The sequence below is a fragment of the Musca vetustissima genome, unplaced genomic scaffold (genome assembly GCF_032173495.1).
Source record: "Musca vetustissima isolate MV318-11 ecotype Yass unplaced genomic scaffold, APGP_CSIRO_Mvet_v1 utg31599, whole genome shotgun sequence".
In the NCBI taxonomy this organism is placed as follows: Eukaryota; Metazoa; Arthropoda; class Insecta; order Diptera; family Muscidae; genus Musca; species Musca vetustissima.
Window position 1 is genome coordinate 103,015 of NW_026877754.1, and position 24,592 is coordinate 127,606.

Sequence of the window (24,592 nt, forward strand, 5' to 3'; positions counted from 1 at the left end):
TTCATACGATATCTTCAGATCAGGCGTATCTTTTATAGTTCCCCCACAGTGGTTATCTGAACATGTGGTCCCTTAAAATTATATATTTTTTTTTCAAAAAATGTTTTTCTCAAAATTACTGTTTCAGAAAATTCTTAAAAAAAAAATATTTTCTAAAAGTAGAGGAGAAAAGTTTTCATACGGTACCTTCACATCAGACGTATCTTTTATAGTTCCCCCACAGTGGTTATCTGAACATGTGGTCCCTTAAAATTATATTTTTTTTCAAAAATGTTTTTTCTGAAAATTACTGTTTCAGAAAATTCTGAAAAAAAATATTTTCTTAAAGTAGACGAAACCAGGTTTCATACGGTACCTTCGGATCAGGCGTATCTTTTATAGTTCCCACACAGTGGTTTTCTGAACACAATGTCCCTTAAAATTATATATTTTTTTTTTAAAAAATTTTTTCTCAACATTTCTGTTTCAGAAAATTCTGAAAAAAATATTTTTTAAAAGTAGAGGAGAAAAGCATTCATACTGTACCCTCAGATCAGGCGTATCTTTTATAGTTCCCGCACAGTGGGTTACCACATATATTGTTCTTTTTTTTAGACAATATTATTTGTTTTTTACAAATTTTTTTATCATAACTCATATTCACAAAATGCAAATATATTATGAATATAATTTAAATATATATAATTTCGTAATAAATCAGAATTTATTTTCCGTGAACTCTGTTATCCCGTATTACAAAACTGTTATACGGAACACAACCACACATACTGGTTTGTGTCTTCGCTAGTTAAAAATTTTTTATCTTCACGCACATGAATTTGTTTCTATTTAAAATTCTGTTGTTTGAATTACTTTAATAGTCATTCATCTAGCGGAATGTGCACATTTTTGTAAAATCTAAATAATTTGCTAAAAAATTTAAATTTGCTGAATAAGCCTATATTACACACAAATTAAATATAAAAATAACACAATTTTTTTGGTTCTAAAATCTTTTTCAATTCAGCTGAGAGAAATTATTGAAAAAATGTTTTTTTAATGCAAATTCAGCAGCCAAAATATTAACCCCAAATTATGAAAATAATTTTATATATATATATATATATATATCTGAATGTTTGATTATCCTTCCGTCTTTTCCTTCTTCCATAAAACATTATTATGTTACCTTTTAACGGTTCTCACTTTCCTTTTAAATTAGATGCCCTACAAACAAATGCTAACATAACCTTGTTAAACAGCAAATAAAATAATAAGAAACACATTTTACAATAAACCCCTCTCTTTCTTTGTTAGCAAACACACACACACACACACAAACAAATCGAAATAAAATCAAAGAAATAAAATATTCCAAAAACTACAACGAATTTCCAAATAAAAACGTTAAAGGCAGTTTTAGTTAACGCCCTTACGCCTCTATTTAAAAAAATGAGAAGAACTGAACTACAGAAGAAAGGTAACCAAAAAAGAAAAAAAAATACTGAAAAATCCCTCAAAGGCTTCAAGGCCAATACACACAAGAGTGACTAGTAAGTCAGCCAGCCAGCCAGCAAGCAAAGTGAATAGTAAGCAGCCACAGCTACAAAACACAAAACCAGACATTTATTATTGTTCATATTAAAGTGAGTGAGTGACTGACTGACTGACAGTCATATCTTTAGTAAAAAAAACATTTTTTTTTGGAGGAAGGAGTTTTTTTTAAATTTTTTTTAGATAGTTGTTTTTGTTGTTGTCTTAACAAATCAACTCAATAAATGCATTATGACTTATCACTTTTCGACCCCAATAACCAGAAGAAAAAGCAAAAACAAAAACCAACAACAACAACAGAGAAAAAAGTCACTAAAGAAAAATTGAATATAGTTTTGAATGAATAATGATTGTTTCTTTGCCTTTCCTTTCCTGCTCTTCGGCAACAAGTTTTGCCATTGCGTTTTTTTCTTGGCGCAAACGATAAACACATTCGACACATACAACATGGATTAGGCAAGCGCAAGTCTTGTGTCTTATGAAGAAATGAAAAAAAAAACCGGGCGTTAAATATTACATCTGCGAGGAAATCTATTAAAGTAAAAACGTTCGGCTCATCATCATTCATCCTATAAGCTGCATAGCTGGAGCACGTTCGCTTAGCTCATCTCATCACAGCCCATATGATGCAGTTCAAATAAATTGTTTTAAACTACAACTTCAACAAGGTGGCAAACGTGTGCTGCTCCATATTGTGTGTGTGTGCGCGTGTGCTATATGTGATCAGTTTAGGCCCCAATTGAACTATGCCATCAGAAATGACTACTCTCTTTAGTAATCATCTTCTTCTTCTTTTTGTTGTTGTTGCAGTTTGGTTTTCAAAGATATCCATTATTTGGTTAGGGCATATTACCCAAATCTATAGCAATCCCCCCAGCCAGTCATGGTTAACTAAACGCATGCCACCGCAAAAGTGAGAAGGTTATTAACAGCAGCAGCAACATCGGCACAAATCATGTAATGGTGTTAGCAACAACAAAAATCATTGATGTTGTTATTGCTGTTGTTGTTCTGTTATGGCTGTTGAACTCCACACTAAAAATGTAATTTATTGTACGCACGCGCTTTCATGTCTTTTTGCTACCATTAAATGATAGCATTTAAATGTGTTTATGAGCGTTTAGTTTTTATTTTCATTTTTTTTTTGGTCTTGTAGCGTTTTCCCCCTCCGTTCTCTACATTTTTGGGGGGTAATAAAGTCATGACTTTGCTGAATCGAAAAATAACTCAATTTTTAAGTAATTCAGCTAGCTGAATATTAGGTTTCTTCAGAAAATAAAGAAAAGTACATTATGTCTTAAAGGTAGGCTTTATGAATAAGAAAATTTTTCAGCAATTCAGCTAGCTGAATATGAGTTTTTTTTTTACAAAATTTTGAACGTATTGAATTTCTTAACAAAGCTGAGTATATATTTGGGAACCTTCAAAGTAATCTTTCTTAGCTGAATTGAAATAAACTGAATGAAATCAATAGAATTAAAAATAAAACTATATATTTATTAAAATTGTATGGTATTCAGCTAGCTGAATTGGTATTCTAACAATAGTTTTTAACATTTTTTGATATTACATCAATTTTCAATTGATTAACAGTATATTTCCATGCATTTAGAACATATTCAGCTAGCTGAATTACCATAAAATGTCCCAGACTTTATCATGTATTTGTGAAATTATTATTTTAATGAATTTTGGGACTTTTTTTGCAATTAATATAAATATTCAGCTTGCTGAATTGCGAATAAAACTACATGTTGTTGTAATCGTATTATATTCAGCTAGCTGAATTAGTATTCTAACAATAGTTTTTAACTTTTTGTTATATGCTGGAATATTTCAATTGATTAACGATATATATAACGATATATTTTTAAGTTATTCAGCTAGCTGAATTGATATTTAATGCAATTTCAATTGCATCCTTCGTTTGTTTAAGAAATTTATCATTTATTCAGCTAGCTGAATTTATATTTATTTCAAGCTAAAAGTATTTTATTGACATATTTTGTTTTTTTATGACATTTATAACTTATTCAGCTAGCTGAATTAATATTTTAATCGATTTTTAATTGTTTTTCTTTTATAATAGACAAATTTATTGTCAATGCTTTTTATTCATCTACCTTTTCTGCTAGCTGAATTATAGATTTCTGTAATTTTTTTAATTGTTTTCCTTAGATATAATTAGAAAAGTAATGGAACCTATTCAGCTAGCTGAATTGACAGTTAATGCACGTTAAATGTATTTTATGTGCATAATTTGTGTTTTAAAGGCATTTACTACATATTCAGCTAGTTAATTTAATATTTTAAATGATTTTTAATGTTTTTTCTTTCATATCAGGAAATTGTTAGGCAAAAAATTTTTATGCAGCTAGCGAATTATAAATATTTTACTTGTATCATTTGCTATTTGAAGACATTTCTGATCTATTCAGCTAGCTGAATTGATGAAAGCCAACATTTAAGATATCTGAATTGCGATTTTTATTATGTATACTTCCATAATAGCAGTGTTTTAAATCGATTTTAGCTATTCAGCTAGCCGAATGGCCATTACAGTCAATTTGTTTGATGTTTTCTGCCTTTTCAGCTGCTTTTAAATATTTTATTAAGCTAGCTGAATTGATATTTCAAGAGATTTTTAATTTCGTGTCTTTTATAATAAAAAATTTTATGGGAAATACATTTTTTTACATTTTATTTATTTTTTTGTAGCTGAATTGATGAAACACCACAATAAAGTTTGCTGAATTGTGATTTTTATTATGTATACTTCTATTGTAGCATGTTTTTAGATAGATTTTAGCTATTGAGCTAGCTGAATGGGCATTCCAGTCTATTTGTTTGATGTTTTCTGTCATATATGGCCTATTCAGCTGCTTTATAATCTTTTTTTTCGCTTTCATTTTTTTGCTTAATGTTTTCTTGTTTCATATTTACTTCCGATCTGTTGTTGTTGTGGTTTAACAACTTTTTCCAAACGGCAAAGAAATTCTTTTGAAATTTCCATGTACTGAAATATGTTAATTTCTGACGGTACCATGTTCACTACTCAAGACATGTTGTTGTTGTAGTGTTAGTTGTTGTTTTTGCTTGCAAACCACTTTCATTAACACAATTTCATTACTTGATGGTAAATATATTTTTTTTGATACACGACTTTATAGTGATTATGTTGTCGCTTGCCATCAAAATTGTCCATCTCAAAGAGGGGTGAGGAGAGTTGAGGTAAAATGGAAATCAAGTGCGGAGTATGCTTAACACGAGTAGTCAAAGTATTTAAGTTATATTACCACTACTATGTACCAAAAAATCTTACAGCCGAGGGTTGTGCGGCATCCATGGCGATTTATGGCCAAGACAGACGTCCATAGCCATGCTATGTAAAACTTGACCGCCAGGCATTTTTATGTGGCCAGCATCAGTTTGCTGGCTTAAGACTTTTGTTTTTGCCTTTCCAACTTATCAAAAATTCAGAATCAAAGTTCGTTTTTCTTACGTTTCCAATTCCAGGAGGTGGAGTAGCTGTTGTTGTTGTCTTCTGCTCTTTCTCATTTTTCATAATTTATGCCAGTCTGTTATGAAAACTAAGAAAAATATTTTGATTTATGATCTTGTCGCTTGAAGTTGTTCATCATCAATGAAACAAAGTGAACGAACGAGCGAGCGAGCGAGCGGCCGAACGAATGTGGTGGCTAATAAAGCTGGAAATCTTGTTTTTTTCCAGTTTGTCAAATTCACTAGATCAAACAGATTGGACAGTTTTGTTCAGCAAGTGGCTGTATGTCCATCTGACAGCAAATAGACACGTTCAACTGCTTTTCAAAAAAATATATGGCCAGAAAAAAAAATTTCGAAAAAAGATCATTCATTAAAAAAAAGTAACTCAAAATAAGCACGTGTTACATTTTGCACAAAAAACAAAACAACAACAACAAAATACCCAACTGAAACGCAGTTTATTTTGCAATACATTTGAAATAAACAACAATGCTTTTAAAAATAAAATTACATTTTCAAAAAAACACCATTTGTTAATAATACACAAAAAAAAAAAAAAAATCAGCAACAACAAAATAACAAAAACATCAAGATCTAAATCTCTTGGAAACAATGTTTGTGTGATTGTTTTTTTTTTTTTGCTCACACAATACAACAAAGCTTTTGCGCAAGCTAAACGCAAGCAAGCAATCACAAAATACTCGACAGCAAACGGCAGATATCTGTGATTCAGATCATGCGGCGGCATTGAAAACGAATTTTCCACATGACAACTCTTGCGTAACCAACCAGCGAGCAATGGAAAATAATGAAAAGCAAAAAACCGTACCTCCAACCATGACAAAAATAAATTCCCAAGCCAAAGGCATTGAAATTTACGGCAAATAACATTAAAAATATAATTTAAAAAATTTAGAAAAAAAACGTTAAATACTTTTTTTGTGTTACTAAAGAAGAACAAAAAAAAACAAAAGCTCCAACATTGACAATGAACTTCACATTTGAATTCACTTCCAGTGCAAAAACATTCATGATGATATTGGGATGGCAAATCTTGGATCAATGCAAACATTTGAAGCTTCATTGATTTTTGTGGTGCTGGTGCCTCTCTCACTGCTTTCCATTGACACAAAAACAAAATAAAAAAAATCGGAAAAAAAAAACTTTACAAAATTTTCCGCTATTTGCGGTTGACAACCACCATCGATTTTCCCATGGTTATTCATGCTATTCGCTCGCCACTCATTGTGTAATTAATCTCCTTCAAAACCACAAAACAATTGATTTTTTTTGCATTTTTTGTTCCATAGATTTAGGTGTGCTGAATAGTAATCAGCCGAGTGCTGACAAGTGCATCTGCCACTACCACAATTCAGCTGATTTTTTGTAAATTTACAATGAATTTATAATTTGACAGCAGTTTTACATATTATCTATGTGATATTGGGGAAATTCAGCTGAAGCTATTTAGAATATATTATTCAAAAATATATTTCTTTTAAATATTCGAATATTTTAGACTTGCTGAATTGATTAAAACATAGGCGAATTGCAGTAAACTACCATGGAAAATATTTTTTTTAATAATAAAATCATTTTTCTAATCTTATAAGCTTGCTGAATTTAATATATATATATATATATTTTATCAAAAATGTCATATTCACAAGTTATAAGCTTGCTGAATTTAATAAAATCTAGCTGAATTGCACTTAAATGATATGAACTATTTCCTTATGGGTTATATTCAGCTATGCCGAATTATATTCAGCTCATTTAAATTGGAAAAAATTGTGTTTTCCAATTTTATATTTTTTTTATATTCGTTGAAATCTAATTCAGTTAAATTTATATTGGCTGAATATGAATATTTAACAAATGTAAATGATTTTAAGCTGAATTGCTGAATTTAATAAAATCATAAGCTGTTTTATTGTTTAAACTAATAAAACTTAGCAAAGTGGCCATAAAATTGATTTTAAAGATTTTAGTTTTTTTAATGAATTCAGCTAGTTTTTATTTATACTGAATACAATTTTTTTTTAAATATTAATTTTTTCACCTTGTTTAACCTTGCTGAATTGTACAAATAGTAGCTGAATATTCAAAAGTCATAAATATTTCGGTAATATATCATAGAAAGATAACATTCAGCCACATTTTTCTTTAGCTGAATAGCGAAAAAAGAAACAAAAAACATAAAGTTGAATTAGATTATTCTTTTGTACGATGATAGATCAATTCAGTTGGTGTTTTAACTAAGGGAATACAACTGTTTATAGAAATATTTATATTTTCACATTTTAACCTTGCTGAATTGCAAAGATAATAGCTGAATTAACAAAAATTGTGGTTATTTGGGTAATATATAATAGTAACAACTCATTCAGCTACATTTTTCTTTAGCTGAATAGCCAAAAAATATCAAAAAATATATTTTAGATTATGGTATAGTAAAATTTTTAAAATGACAAGAAGAGTTTCAACTTTTTATAGAAATAGTTAATTTTTCACTCTTTGGCCTAGCTGAATAAATAAAAATCACGATTTTGTGGGTAATATATAATAGTAACCTCATTCAGCAACATGTTTCTTTAGCTGAATAGCAAAAAATTTATAAACTGTTGCACTTTTTATTTTATTGGACTAAAATGTTTTCAACAACCTTGCTGAATTGTAAAAATTGTAGCTGAATTAACAAAATTTATGGTTATTTGGATAATATATAATAGTAAGACCTGATTCAGCAACATTTTTCTTTAGCTGAATAGCAAAAAAGTTTATAAAATTTTGCATTTTTTATTTATTCGACTAAGTTTTTTTCATTAAAATATAAAGTTTGCCATTGACCTAGCTTGCTGAATGGTTAAAATCGTAGCTGAATTGCAACATTTTAAGATTACATAATTTATATAAAATATTAGAAACATATTCAGCAACATTTCCCTTTTGCTGAATACCCAAAAATTTATTAATTTTTTACAATTTTGGTGTTTTATACATTTAGTTGTATATATTTTTTTGTTTCCTTTAAATTTCATATTCCATATTGGGAACATATTCAGCTACATTTTTCATTTTGCTGAATATCCAATTTTTTTTTGATTTTTAAACTTTTTTTATAAATTCAATTGCATTTGATTTTATTTTATGTTTTATTGTGTTGTATTTTTTTTTTAATTTTATTTTTGCTGAATTTGAAATTTTATTCATGAAACACTTGTTCATTTGTTGTACCTACTTCAATTCAGCTAAGTTTTTTTTTCTTGAATATAAATTGTTACATAGAATATTTTGTGTTTTATTATTCGAAAAAAAAACAATTGCGTGTATATTTTGTTAGCAACAAAATTCTTGTAGATTTATTTATGCATTTCTTTTAATTGTAGCTTTTTGTGTTGTTGCAACAACAACAACGTTTGTTAGTTGTTGTTTTTGCTGCTGTAAACTTGTCGGCATTGTTTAACAATCGGCTATTGTTTGAATTATAACAAGAATAACATACATGTATGGTAACACACAGTTTGCAACAACATATATGTTGTTTGTATGTGTATGTGAGAGTGTATCTGTGTGTAAATGTTGGCGAATATATTTTTGTCGGCATTGTTTTCCTTTTGTTTGGTTCGGAAAATATGTACAAAATACCAGTGCAAAATGTTAAAAATTTTTACAAATATTTTTGTTTACTGTTTGCCTTTTGCCGCTCTTCATTTTCTTCGGCACATCATTCCCTTACGTTTCTTGGTCGCCACTGCAAAGCTTGGCTTTGGTTGTGTTCGAACGTTGGCTGGCTCATCATCATCATCATGTTGTTCATCAAGCCTTAAAGAATTTATGAATGAAAAGTTTCTGTGGCGGCAACAAAAAAAAAATGCACATGCACAAAGCTTCGTTAGCGAATGACTTAGCGAAAAAAAGAAACAGAAATACAGCCAAACAAATTCCAAAACCCCAAGAAATTTTTCTTTGAAGAAGCAAGCCTTTAGAAATGGTTTGAGGGCTTATAGACAAGACCCAGGTTCCCTCTCTATAACATTTTGTATATGTGTGTATGTATATGTATAGTGGAAAAGAAGGAAATGCATAGTGTTTGGTTATTATGTTTCTTAACTTGTTTTGTGTGTTTTTTTGGCAAACGTTTAGGCCATAAATTTATTAACAACTTTGGAAAATTGTTAAGTAGAGGAAAAACTATTTTTTTTTACATTTTGCATTTTCATCCATTTGAGAATAGCTAATATAACACCAAGGCCCAAGTATTCAAATGGGTGTCTTTTGCCTGTCTGGCTGGCTCGTTGTCTACGTTTTGGTTAAAAGGAAGGCGTTGTTATGCCATTAAGGCAAGTAACTATGGCTTTTGGTAAATATTTGTTAAAATATTTTACACAATTGTTACATGGATGGATGAATGACTCTCCGTGGTGCTGCAGCCACAGCCGATCTTGTTGTTTGGCTATTTTATGCCTGACGTTCATTGTGTGGTGTCACTGCAGATAGAGTTATTATGGATTTGCATAAAAATCTATAAAACAAACCAAGGTGATTTATAACCTCATAGAAATGATTTTCGCAAGCGCCACACATACACATGCACATAAAATAAATTACATTTTCAACAATTGTTTTTTTTTGGACACACATGTGTGTGTTGGTTTCTTCCATAACTGTCATTAAAATAAAAAAAAATCTCTAAGCCCATAAAATGTTGCTATATTTTTAAAGACCCGATTTTTTCTTTCTTCCAATACACCTGCTTTTTTGCAATGAGAGAAAATGGGATATGAACACTAAATCTTGTTAACAGTCTTTAAAAAAAACAACTATAATTATAACCATGTCTAGTTATAGATATTAAATTGTCATAAGGTGTTAGTTAAGCGATGTGTTATTTTAAATGGAAATCTCTTTAAAGAGAGCATTTAATGGATGATAATTAATAGTTGTTATTAGAAAAGAGAAATATTAAACTAATTTAATGAATTGTTAAAAAATTGTAATAAAATAAAAAATAAAATTAAAAAAAAAAATATATTCAGCTAGCTCAATTTTTTTAATAATTTATGAAAATAAAGCGTTTTTATAAAAATCATTTTTATATATTCAGCTAGCTGAATTGTTGAAAAATGCAATAATTTTTGAAAATAAAGCATTTTTATAATTTGTTTGAATCATTTTTATATATTCAGCTAGCTGAATTGTTGAAAAATGTAATAATTTATATAAATAAAAAAATGTTTATAATTTGTATAAACATATTTCTTATATTCAGCTAGCTGAATTTTTGAAAAATTTAATAATTTACGAAAATAAAATATTTTTATAATTTTTAAAAATTTTTTCATTATATTCAGCTAGCTGAATTGTTGAGAAAAAGTAATTTTTCAAGCCATTCAGTTTGCGGAAATCATAAGTTTCTTTAAAATTATTCATTTCATAATAATTTTCTAATTTTAGTATCAAATTTTAGATATTTAGCTAGCTGAATTTGCCAAAATTTTATTTTTAAAGTAATTTAGCTAGCTGAAATCATCAAAATCATCAATGTTATTTATTATATATTATTTAAATAAATTTTAAATAGATATTTTACTTATTCAGCTAGCTGAATATGCCAAAATTTGATTTTTAAAGTAATTTATTTAGCTGAATTCTTCAATATCATCAAAATTATTATTCAAATCATTTTTAAATAAAAATTTTACTCATTCAGCTAATTGAGTTTCCAAAAAGTTATTTTATAATCAAATTCAGCTAGCTGAATTAAATAAATATTTTTTTTAAATTACTCATATTGTAAATTGGCTTATTCAGCTAGCTGAATTATGAAAAAATAAATGTTTTAACATATTCAGCTAGCTGAATTCACACAAATTTGTATAATTTTACGAAATAAATGCAATTTATAATTTATTAATGCAATTTATGTTATTATTTTTTTAGCTGAATTAATAAAAATTTAGATTTTTAACTAATTCAGCTGGCTGAATTCTTCAATAAACTTTAGAATTCTTAAATATAAGTACACTTTATTATTACTTAAAGCAGTTTTTTTTATATTAAGCCGTCTATATTTGGAGAAACTAAATTGCTTCACTAATTCAGCTAGCTGAATTTATTGAAAATCATTAAAATTAAACAAAGGCATTTTTAATATTACTTAGATCACATTGCAGCTCTTTAGCTAGTTCTATTGTCAAAAATATAGCTAGCTGAATTGTACAAATATGTTTTTTTTCACTAATTTAGCTAGCTGAATTTAACAAAATCTATATAAAATAATAACACAGCTATCTGAATTGTAAAAAAATGTGTCGTTTTCACTAATTCAGCTAGCTGAATTTAATAAATTGTATACAAAATAATAATACAACTAGCTGAATGAGAAAAAATATGTCTTTTTCACTAATTCAGCAATCTGAATTTAACAAAATAATAAATTGTATACAAAAACTACAAATAAAAAAACTTGCTGAATTGTAAGAAAATATGTCTTTTTCACTAATTTAACAAAATCCATATAAAATAGTAACACGGCTAGCTGAATTGTGATTTTTTTTGTGAATTTAACAAAATCTATACAAAATAGTAAAATAACTAGCTGAATTGTAAAAAAATGTGTCTTCTTCACTAATTCAGCTAGCTGAATATAACAAAATTAACAAAAACTCAAAAATAAATAATATTTAATAAAATACTACTAAATATTCAGTTAGCTGAAGAGCGCAACATTATATTTTCTGACAAATTCAGCTAATTTCTGAGATCACATTTTTTTGTATTTTTACATTTGCCTTAATTAAAAATCATATTTTGTGTTTTTAACTAATTCAGCTAGCTGAATTTAGTAGCTTTAAAGTTAAAAGAATTTCTGATCAAGTCCAACATATGTTCCGAGTTCATTTCATATTCCCCTATGGTAGGAATTGACAACAATTTTTTGACAGATCGTTTCAATTGAGAGTAAAAGTATTTTTGACACATGAATGAGTAGACAAACATATATTTTTTTAACAATATGTCAATAAAAAAGAAAAACCCCTGAGATACATTGTCCCCATTTCATAAATGGAACAACAACAACAAAAACTGGCCAATACTGGTAATACATATTAGCATAGTCATACAGGCTTGCTCTTGGGTAAAGTTATCTCAAACACTTTGTGTGTGTGATACGAGATGATCAACAAACAGCAACCAACACACACACATGCACACACATACTACAATTTGATGTTTGTATCTGCAATATCCTTTATAACCTACTTTCAATTTCTGTTGGCCAACATATTGCCATGAATGATTACATTTAATAAAGCGTAGAAACAACAACAGCAACAACACCGGGCAATAACAATAGTCGTTGCTTGTTGTTTGCCAGACTTGATCACTTCCTTAACATGTCACGTCGGATAATTTATGTGAAGTTTTGTAGTAGTTGTTGTTGTGTGTGTGTCTGTTTGTTTCTTAAGTCTTTCTTGTGCAGTATGGCAAAGCTTTAGTGACGAGTAGATAGATGCTGTTGTTGTTGTTAGTGCAGTAGATGTTGCTTAACAGATTACAGACATTTATGACAGCTCTTCAGAGACAGGCGGCCGGCCACAAGTGTTTGTTGGTATGCTGCTGCTGCTGACGATGCTGAGAGGCTGTGGCTGGTTTCTTTTTTGACCATATGCTGCCATATGCCTATGCCGGTACACAATAAGTTGTCCAGACCATGCGACAATACTGACCTATACATATACTTAAAGTTTTAGTTTTTTATTTCAGTTTTTTTCTCATTTCCAACAACAGGTAGTCTAGTTTGAAAGCAAAAAAAAAAAAAAAAAAAAAAAAAAAATCATTACCCAGTTTATTTTTTTTTTGTTTGTTTTTGTTCACAGAAAACTTCACTTTGCATCCAAGTTAACAAATGACTTTATAAATTCGAAATGTCAACACATTTTCTGTGGCGTTAAAATTATTTTTTTTATTATTTTTATTATTATTAATTAAACCAAAAATATTGAGTTAGTTTTCAGATTGCTACTCCCGCAAGAAATGGAATGGTGCATGGCACTTCGTACATATGGTCATGTTTGTGGTCAACTAGTTTTTCTTTTTTTTTTGTTTGGTTTGTCTTTACGTTACAATCATTTAATTTGAGAATTTGTTGCTCCACAAAACTAGCATATAATCCATTTAAATTTAATGACATACTATGATTGTGTGTGTGAGTGTGCACATGTGTGTGTGTGCCTGCGTCTGTGTCTTTGGAGAAGTTAACTAAAATGTTGCATATTAAATGCAATTGTCTAGTTAAAGTTTTTTTGCTTCTATGCCCAACAACTTTACCCACAAAAAGACGTGGGAATTTATTTTTTTATTAAGTCAACAAAAAAAAAAAATTAATAATAATGCAACTGTGGAAAAAAGCAAAAGAAAAACTTCATTTATGGGAAAAAATATGAAAAACCTCAATGCGGCTTGGTATTGCTGGAATTAATAGCAATTGACAGATTTTTATGTGTGATATATGGGAATTTTGTAATGGTCATAGAGAGCCTACATGGAAAGACGTTGGGAGTCAATTGTATTGATTTCAATGGGAATTTTGTTTTTTTTTTAATTTAGCCAAGGATGTGAGTTTTTTCAGGATATAAAAATTTCGTTTTGTTTTAAATATTTTACATTACGTATTAATATATTTCTAATATGGGCCCTTTCACGGTCATTTCTGTTTTATACCCTCCACCATAGTATGGAGGGTATATTAATTTTGTTTTTCCGTTGGTAACTCATCGAAATAATCATTTCCGATCCTATAAAGTATATATATTCTTGATCAGCGTAAAATTCTATGACGATATAGCCATGTCCGTCTGTCTGTTGTAATCACTCTAGCGTCTAAACGAATTGAGATAGAGTCGTCTTTTGTCTGCAGGCAGGTCAAGTTCGATGATGGGCTTTATCGGTCCACGTTTAGGCATAGCTCCCATATAAGGGTACCCCCCAATTTTCGAGTTCTTGAGCGCGTTTTTCAACCGAATTCGCTGAAATTTGTTACATTGGGTTCTTATTGGGTAGCAAATCTCTCCACCAAAAAGTATAAATAGGGGTTCATATTTTCGGATAGCCCCCATATAAGGGTACCCGCAATTTTGCGGTATTTTGTAGGGATTTGATCGCATTTTTTCCACCGAATTCGCTGAAATTCGGTACTTTGAGTTCTTATTGGGTAGCAAATCTCTATACTAAAAATTATAAATATAGGTCAATTTTTTCGGGTAGCCCCCATATAAGGGTACCCACAATTTTCGGTATTTTGAGGTTCTTGAGCTCGTTTTTCAACCGATTTCGCTGAAATTTGGTACATTGTGTTCTTATTGGGCACCAAATTTTCCCACTAAAAATTAAAAATATAGGTCAACTTTTTCTGGTAGCCCCCATATAAGGGTACCTTCCAATTTCCAGTTTTTGGGGAGTTTTGACCGAATTTTTTCACCGAATTGGCTGTAATTTGGTAAATTGGGTTTTTATTGGGCAGAAAATCTCTCCAGAAAAAATTATAAATATAGGTCAATTTTTTCGGGTAGCCCCCATATAAGGGTACCCCCAATTTTTCGATATTTTGAGGTTCTTGAGGGCGTTTTTCAACCGAATTCGCTGAAATTTGGTATTTTGTAGTCGTATATGGTTACAAATCTCCCCACCAATAATTATTAATATTCACCGCTTTTTAGGGGTAGTCCCCATATAACCCCATTTTTTATATTAAAATAGTTTTCTGATTTGTTTCGTGTGTTGGGGTTGGGTAGTCGTTACGGGGAATAGTCAATTTTTACCCTACAAAGACTATTTAGCCATCTGTTGTAAGCATTCCGCCTTCTAAAGATATTGTGATAAAAAAAAAACTCAAACATGACGATAATGAAATATATCGGCAGACATTTAGGCATCTCCACAATATAGTGATACCTCCTTAAGGAAAGAATTGAGATAAACAATTAAAATATTGGGTTCAAAATTGGCATATACCGGTCATTAATTAGGCATAGCCCTCATTATAATTATATCCCCAAATATTCACTATTTCCTACACTATGTAATCATTATTGGTCCCCCTTTAGTCATAGCCTCATATAACTTTGTAATCTAAATTACAGTAGCTTAAGGATTTTTTAAGGATTTTTTTACTCTACCATGCGTTATCAGTATCAGTCCACTTTTTGGATTTTTCAGATTTTAGGAAAAATCCCCATTAAAAATTGCTGAAGTTTGTATTTGCTGTACATATTGGTTTACATAAATCGATTTGTAGAATTATTGGTATATGCCCACTTTTTGGTATGTTCCCTATATTTTCATTGCATGTATCAGTCAGTATAACTATGGTGGAGGGTATCCAAAGTTCGGCCCGGCAGAACTTAACGCTTTTTCGCTTGTTATTTTTGTGTCTAAATATTTACAGTTTTTTTTAAAATTTTTTTCTCCATACACAACGGTCAAATGAAATTGAAACTTGTTATAATTTCAGTTCATTCATTACATTTGACTAACCTGTATTATGCCATTAAAATGGCATTGTTTTGCCAATTTTCTAAAAGAAGAAGAAGAAAACATGCTACCATCATAATTTATACCACTTATTGTCTAAACGTCATAAATGTTAAATACATTAGTATTTCTATTATTTTTTTCTACTTCTTCTCAACTTCTTTTGCATAAAATGTTTATATGCAAAGTGTGCGGTGGGGCTAATACTTTCGGTTGTACACTTTATGCCACAGATTGAGTGGCAATAACAACAAACAACAACACTTCTTGTCTTATATCTAGATTGACTTTGAAAGTGGTTTGTTTTCTTATAGCGAAAGTGGTTTTAAGTTTTTTTTTCTGTTCGTTTTTGTCTTATGCCAAAAGAAAGATAACAAATATCATGATAATATACAAATAAAGACATAAAAAATCTGAACAAAAGTCATATAAGAAATTTTAAAATTTTTTTTAATGATTTCCTGTAACAACATAATTTTTTTTCTGTTAATTCTATGATAAATTTTTTTGTTTTTGTAATGACAATTTTTATGTTTTTTTATTTTGGGCATTAGAAAGTCATTATCTTGTTATGAGCTGATGAAAAAGTAAAAATGTCTTAGCGAAATCGAATGATAAAAATTAAAAAATACTGTTGGTTTTGTAATTCCTAAAATTTTGGGGCATTGACCCAAAAAGCAAAAAAAAAATAATAATAATAAATAAAATATTTTTTTGTGCCATTGGAAAATTAATTCTTCGCCTTAACCCTACGGTCAATAACCGGGTACATTTGTACCTTTTTTCTAATAAAAATGCTGTGAAACTTTTAATAATGGAGATATTTGGATAAAATTTTTACGAATCATTCTTGAGGTATTTTCTCACACAATGGAAGAAAAATTTATAAATATTTTCCATATGTATAATTTTAAAATATTTTATAAAGTTATTACCTAGGTAGATCAATAACCGTGGTACACGTGTACCCATCCAATGATAGCTCTGTAACTCATTAAAAAATTGGACTATCTTGAGGTTTTTTATTTTAAATTAGTCTATACGGATCTGATGTAGATGTAGGAACTCAAAATTATATATACATTAAAAAAATATATATTTAAGTCCATGCTTAAATGATAATCTATCTAAAACAAGCTTAGTAAATTCGTTTTATAGCTTTCGAATGGGTTAAGTTGTTTTAGTTATTTTTTTATTGGGATCTTATTTAGGTGTTCCGATCTAGACCTGTGTGTCCGTCCGTCCGTCTGTCCATTATAATTTGTAAACACGATACAGGCCACAGTTATGGACCAATCTTCACGAAATTTTGCATGTAGGATGGGTTCTGGCTAATGAAGACCCCTATTGTTTTTAGGGGATGAAATGGACCAAATACTAAATTTTTGTCGGTTTTTCTGGTCGCTCCAGAGGCCGCAATAATGGCCCGAACATCGTGAAATTTTGCATGGAAAATGGGATCGGGCCACAGAATGCCTGTTTTGATAAAGATCGGTCAATATTTAGCGGGTCAAATAGATCCTGACTTTTGTGTGAAAAATGACAAAATTTGTATTCTATAGCGGTTATATTTACCGCTGAAAGAAATGGACCCGAGTTGATATTATATCCAAGAGGAGTGGTTACCTTTAAATTGATACCAATTATATTGTCGTATGTACTCGGATGTGGGAGTTACACCTAAATATTTACAGGTATCTCCGTATTCGAATATTATTTAGTAACCCATTATCACTCTAGAGAGCGGAACTAAGGCGCTGATCGCTTTGAAATGTTCCATGAGGTTCCAGGTATGGCCAAGGCAACGCCTATAATTTTCGGTGATGACCAGATAATAATTTGAGTTCCGTGGTAGTTGTGTAGGGTATCGTATGGTCGGCCCCGTCCGACTATACTGCTCCGTCACACATATTGCCTTTTACACTTTTAGTTTAGTTTGACTCTTTTTTTATTTAATTATAACTAATTATGACATTAACAATTTTCCTGGCTAGTCATAAATTTCCACAAGCTGCCAAGATGGAGTGTTAGCCAGCTAACTAGAAATGCTAATACCAATTTAATTGGCCATTATTAGTTGGTGTAATTTGTTAAAGTTAATAATAAATAAGCCGCATTTGCCAACAATTGCAGCCGCATACAAATATGGATGAGAGTTATGTGAGCGGATCTAAAAAGAACAGAACTGAAGTTGCTGGGTGACTGATGATGAGGATTGTCATCTCTTGTGATGCTCATATTAATGAGATGGAAGAAAAAATCTTCTACCTGGCTCCACTCCACTCTAATACGATTTTCGCTTTATTTCTGTTGAAAAAATCTTTTAATAAGGTGTATTAAATTATTAGCAAAGTTTTAATGGAAATGATAATGATGATGAAGATGATCAGTTCGTTCGTGTTGTGAACAAATTTGTTAACTCACATTTTTTTATAGCAAATGTGGGCAACATCTCAGCTAATCGTTTAAAGACAAAATGAATGCTAACATATTTAAAATAACACCAGACAATTGAAAATCAATATCCATTGTTAAGATTCATCTACATTTTAGTGATATTGAATATGGTGATCTATTTTTTTCTGTATTAAAAAGTTCTAAGACAAATTGTTTAAAATTCAACATAAATTGTACATTGATATTCAGTTTGAAGTTGAATAATAAAGTAGTCTGGCATGCAACTTGTTTCGCTGAATATGGTTTTAAAAGCTTTATTAACTAATGGAGTATTATCAGAGAATAAATTAATCCATTTGGTCATAGGAAGAAGAGGAAAACAGTAGCTATGCTAGAGGAATAATTAATTTAGTGGAAACTTAAAAATTTGTTTTTAGTTGGGACAGACTTCTAAAGCGTGCTATAATGTTATTTGTTAATTATAAAAAATATATATTTTTTATAAATAATTTTTAATAATGCTATTAATAAATATTAATTAATATTTTATTGAAAATTCAAAAGAATTATATAGTTCCAAACTATATCTAGTTTTGACCAATTCGATCTATAGCCCTTTTGTATTATTTTATTAAAACGGATTTATATCTTTTATTTATATAATAATACACAGATATTAAATAATTGTTATTTTCACAATTCAACTGTTTTTTTTTTATTACTCATTTTTTTATTACATATTATTAATTATTTTTATTTTTTTGTTCTATATTTTTAGGTCAAAATCTGGTTTCAAAATCGCCGTTCAAAGTACAAAAAGATGATGAAGGCTGCTCAGGTTCCCGGTCAAGGTAGTGGCATGCCTTTGGGCAGTGGTGGTCCAAATCCCGGTCAACATAGTCCAAATCAAAATATGCATAGTGGTAAGTAACAAAAATTTTAATTAAATATAAAAATAAAATTAAATATAAACATAAATAAATATAAAAATAATAAATTATAAAAAATATTATAAATACTAAAAATATGCAAATAATAAATAAAACTAAAAAATATAAAACTATAAATATATAATAAGAAATATATAAATAAAAAAATAAATAAAGAAAACAATATTTTAAGTAAGATTATAGTTTAATTGAGGAATATTTTTGTATACCATATCATAAGGTGAAGGGTACAATAAATTTTGTCATTCCATTTGCAAGATTTTGAAATATTTATCTTCATATAACGATACCTCCTAAGTTTCGGTATTTTGAACAGTTCGGACACTTTTTCTCAGTCATTCAGTTCAGTCATTCATTTTCAGAATATCCTCTTATATGTGTTATTCCAGCCTTATACAAAAAAATCCACGCTTTGTAGGCCTCTTCAAAAATATTATTCTAAAAATCCACGCTTTATAGGCTCGTTCAAAATTAATACTCTAAAAATCCACGCTTTATATATCTCTTCAAAAATATTATTCTATAAAAAATATTTTAAAAATCCACGCTTTATAGACCTCTTCAAAAATATTATTTAAAAAAATATATTTTAAAAATTCACGCCTCATCGGCCTCTAGAAAAAAAAATTAATTTAAAAATGCACGATTTATTGGCCCATAAAAAATATTGTTTTAGCAATCCACGCCTTATTGGCATCTAGAAAAAATATTTTAAATATCCACGCCTTATTAGCTTCTAGAAAAAAATTATTTTAAAAATCCACCCCTTTTCCGTCTCTGGAAAAATATTATTTTAAATATCCACACCTTACTAACCTCTAAAAAAAAATATATTAAAAATCCAATCCTCTAGAAAATTAGTATTATAAAAATCGACATCTTATCGGGCTATAGAAAAAATTATTTTAAAAACCGACATCTTCTCGACCTCTAGAAAAAATATGTTAAAAATTCACGCCTTATAAAAATTCAATACCATTGGCCTCTAGAAAAAATTTATTTTAAAAATCCACGCCTTATTGGTATCAAGAAAAAAATTAATTTAAAAATCCACGATTTATTGGCCCATAAAAAATATTGATTTAGAAATCCACGCCTTATTGGCATCTAGAAAAAAATATTTTAAATATCCACGCCTTATTAGCTTCTGGAAAAAAATTATTTTAAAAATCCACCCCTTTTCCGTCTCTAGAAAAATATTATTTTAAATATCCACGCCTTATTAATCTCTTAAAAAAATTATAATAAAAATCCAATCCTCTAGAAAATTATTATTTTAAAAATCGACATCTTATCGGGCTATAGAAAAAATTATTTTAAAAATCGACATCTTCTCGACCTCTAGAAAAATATGCTAAAAATTCACGCCTTATTGGCATCTAGAGAAAAAAATTTTAGAAATCCACGTCTTATTGGCTTCTAAAAGAATGTTATTCGGTAGAGTCCAATTTTAAATATTTAACCGCCTTATCGCACCGAAATGGCTCATATTTTCAGTGATTTCTAAAGACTATAATTTAATTAGTTAATTAAATTCATTGTTTACTAATTTCCTTTTCCTATTTTTTATGATTTTTTCAGGCGGTAATAACGGTGGCGGTTCAAATAGTGGCTCACCCTCACATTATCTACCTCCAGGACACAGTCCGACGCCTTCAAGTACGCCTGTATCTGAATTATCACCCGGTAAGTTTTAATAAAAAAAATAAATATATTTAAATTTTTATTTCAAATGAAAAAGAAGAATAACGAAATAATACGAGAGCTGGTATATATGTTTCGGGGCTAATAAAGAAAATTCGAATATCTATCATAAAAATGACTTTTATTGTCATACAAAGTATAAATATAAATATAACAGCCCTCGTATTTATTGCTACTATTTTTTTCTATTATTTATTTCTATTTTAAAATCCTTATTTTTTTTAAATGTGTTTTATTACAATTTTTTAATAATTTTAAAATGTTATTTGTTTATTCTCGCAGAATTTCCACCAACGGGATTAAGTCCGCCAACGCAAGCGCCCTGGGATCAAAAACCCCATTGGATCGATCATAAACCACCGCAAATGACACCGCAACCACCTCATCCAGCTGTATCACATCCGCAGACGCATCATCATCAACCACCGCCACAAATGGGCGGCTATGTACCCCATCAGTACTGGTATCAGCCGGAAACAAATCCATCGCTATTAACGTAGGTAAAATTAAATATAAGAACAAAAAATACAAAAAAAAATGAAAATATTAAAAAAAAATAAAAATATATATGTAAATGAAAATTAAAAAAATATATTAATATTTTTATTAATTTTTTGATTTAAAATTGTATAAAAAAATCAACCTAAGCTGTAAAAATTCTAAAGTTCAGCTTAGGATTAAAAGGGTTATCAAAAATTATTTCTAATAATTTCCTACAAAGGGAATTTTTCTATGTAAAAATAAATTTTCGGATATATTGAGAATTTTTTTCTAGAGTCTAAAATTCTGCCTCAGATTTGAGGACCTCATTTAGAAAACCTCAGCTTCATCTGACCTTATTTTAGATAAAAAAAAGCTCAAGCCGAAAAAAAAATTCATGAGGAATTTTTCCATAGAAAATTTTTCTAAGATCACCTTATGATTTTTGTATAAAAATTTAGAATGTTTTTTATAAAAAAATCGGCACTAACAGCGGAAAATCAAAATTTTCCTGCAATAAAAAAAAAATAAATAAATTCACACAATGAGGGATTTTTATTAGAATTCTCAATAAAAAAATAATAAAAAAAAAATTGAAATATGAATTACGGAGCTCTTTTTATTCTTTTGTTGATTTGATGGGTTATATAAAATAAAATTAATTAAAAATTTCTATTTTCAATATAATTGTACACCTTCCAATATTGATTAAATATTTCTACTTTGAAAAATTTGTAGGCCATCCAATTCGGATTAGGATTTTTTTTATAGACATCAATATTGAATATTTCTTATAAAAAATAAAATCATATAAATATTTTAGTATATATTTTTTTTTAATTTTTACTAATTATTTATATTTTTCTCTCTCTTGTTTTTCTCATTACAGGGTATGGCCAGCGGTCTAACAGACACCTCCAACCTCTACTATAGCAGCAGCAACCACAACAACCTTTTACCAAACCGATCCTATAGATAATTTAATGCATATATATTAAATGAAAAGAAACAAAAACAAAAAAAAAATATTTTTTTCATAGATTAAAAAATTATATGAGAAAAGAGAAATTTTAATTAAAAATTTTTAAAAAAGAAGAACAACCCGAACAATAATAATAAATAAATTGTATTTAGAAAATAAAAACAAAATACTTAGTAAAAACAAAAAAAAAGTAATTAATTAAAGTAATTATTAATTATTTTAAGGACATTAAAAATATATATTAAATAAAAACAAAAAATAATAATAATTCTTTGTGTATAAAGTTAACAAATAAACAGTTGTTTAGTTTTATTTTAATAAAATACAATAAAAACAAAACCCAATTTTTCTAGATATTTTTTAATGAATAAACTAAGTTTTAAATATATAGGAAAAAACACAAAAAAAAAAACATTTATGTAAGACATAAACCTAAAAAAAAGACAACTTAAAAAACATTTCTAAAGCAAAACATTCCTCATTTGATTTTATGTGCATTTTTTTGTGTAAATATTATTATTATTAATATTAATTTTTATAAATACATACCTACATATATAATTAAATAATTTTGTTTGTAATTTATGTAATAGTAAACAAAACAGAAACAAAAAAAAAAATAAATTTGAAAAAAAACAACAAACAAATCAGCTGATGATCTTAAAAATTATCTAAATAAAATTTTGAAAAAAAAGAAAACCAACAACAAGGAAACTTATTTAAATAGAAAGAAAAACACAGCAACCATATACATTAGCAACACAAAAAATCAACTCACTCACACACACACACACTTCACTTTACCGTCAGTCACATTTGCCCAAAATCATCTCCGTCACTCATAGCTAATAGAGTAATTTCAAAAAAATACGTGTAATAATAATTTAATATCATAAAACATATTTTTTTTAATTTACAATCAGTTTTACATCAAGATCTCAAATATTTCAACATTTCACCAATAAAACGAACAACAACAGCAGCAGCAGTAATATCAAAAAAAGTTAAAATTTAAAGTATTTTTTCTTCGCTTTTTTTTAATTTAATTTTTCAAATTTATTTCGAATATTTTTTATGTAATTAGATTTTTGTTTTTTTTTTTTGTAAAAATAAATTATACAATTTTAATTAATAAAAAAATAAATATACACACACGCACAAAAAGTTTCAATAAAAATACATAATTAAGTGCAATATAATTTTAATTTGCCGCTTATAAACATTAACCATCACCAATACTATGATTTTTTGGAATAGGTCAATCATCTGCAAAAAAGAAAACTCTTAAGGAAAGTTCAGAAGTCGAACGGGGCCGACTATATGATACATGATTTCATACATATGTTATTATACAAATTTTCTGCAAATTCATGGTAAAGGGGCTGAATTGGGGTGTTTGGTGTGGCATTTGTATAAAATCGAACCAAATTATTTATCTATGAAAATATTTCAGAAATTTTTAACAATTAATTTAAACAAAATGTAATATTGTTTTTTGAGTTATGTTTTTATGCCTTTTTAGGGCGAAGGATCATTCATGTAAATGTTTTTTATAAATTTCTCTTTCGAGGTGAGCTACATAATCGGAGATGCAATGAAAAGAAAAGCCAGAGAGATACTACATTCCCACCACTATGCGACGCGTTTCGCCGTTGGTTAAGCGGCTCATCAGGCATATTGGGCAATGTGGCTTACAAATGTCATTACTTTATAAGTTGTATTTATGTCGACTATCGTTGCGAAATTGCATCTACGAATTAAATTCAACCGTGTCAATATTTTTCTTCAATGGTATACAACTGCATATTGTGTAGCCTTAGGAAGGTATGGAGGTGGCTTTGAACGCTAAGGCGCCGGACATCAACAGATGCCATGGAAACCAGGGTTCAAATCCCAGCCGGGCTCAAGCTGATTTTTTTGAGTTTTGTTTTTATGTCTTTTCATGTAAATGTTTTTATACCCTACACAACTATGTTGTCAGGGAATTACAGCTTTGTGCAGCCCCAAAAGTTTCTAACGCCGCGAAATATTGGTCCTTTAAGTATACCTATCGTCATATCTCGACTAGCTGAGTCGATCTAGACAGGTGTGTCCGTCCGTCCGTCTGTTCATTATAATTTGTACGATACAGGCAACAGTTATGGACCAATCTTCACGAAATTTTGCATGTAGGATGGGTTCTGGCCAATGAAGACCTTTATTGTTTTTGGAAAAGATCGGTTAATATTTAGGGGATGAAATGGACCAAAAACTTAGTTACACTTATATATATTTACAGGTGCTTACGTATTCATATATTAATTAGTAACCTATTACCACACTGGAGGTGGAAATATAGCGATGATCGCTTTGAAATGTTCCATGAGGTTCCAGTTATGGTCAAGGACAACGCCTAAAATGTTAGGTGATGATCAGATAATAACTTTTCGGATGAAGTGGACCGAAAATTTAATTATTTGTACTTTTCGAGTCGAAAGCCGAACATCACAACACAACCCACGGCGAA

General features: G+C 28.9%; 1 protein-coding gene across 2 annotated transcripts in view; it reads left to right on the plus strand.

Annotated features, from left to right (window-relative positions):
• The window catches only part of LOC133322436 (homeotic protein distal-less), an 82,503-nt gene extending 60,372 nt beyond the window's left edge, over window positions 1–22,131 (plus strand). Inside the window, exons 5-8 of one of the 2 annotated variants that reach the window (XM_061531433.1) lie at window positions 18,749–18,893; window positions 20,502–20,606; window positions 20,907–21,120; window positions 21,994–22,131. In XM_061531433.1, coding sequence (XP_061387417.1) covers window positions 18,749–18,893; window positions 20,502–20,606; window positions 20,907–21,120; window positions 21,994–22,012 — 483 coding nt within the window. In that variant the 3' untranslated portion in view covers window positions 22,013–22,131. Of the gene's footprint in view, window positions 1–18,748; window positions 18,894–20,501; window positions 20,607–20,906; window positions 21,125–21,993 lie in introns of both variants that reach the window. The other variant, XM_061531432.1, reaches the window with a different exon arrangement.
• The last annotated feature ends 2,461 nt before the right edge of the window (window positions 22,132–24,592 follow it).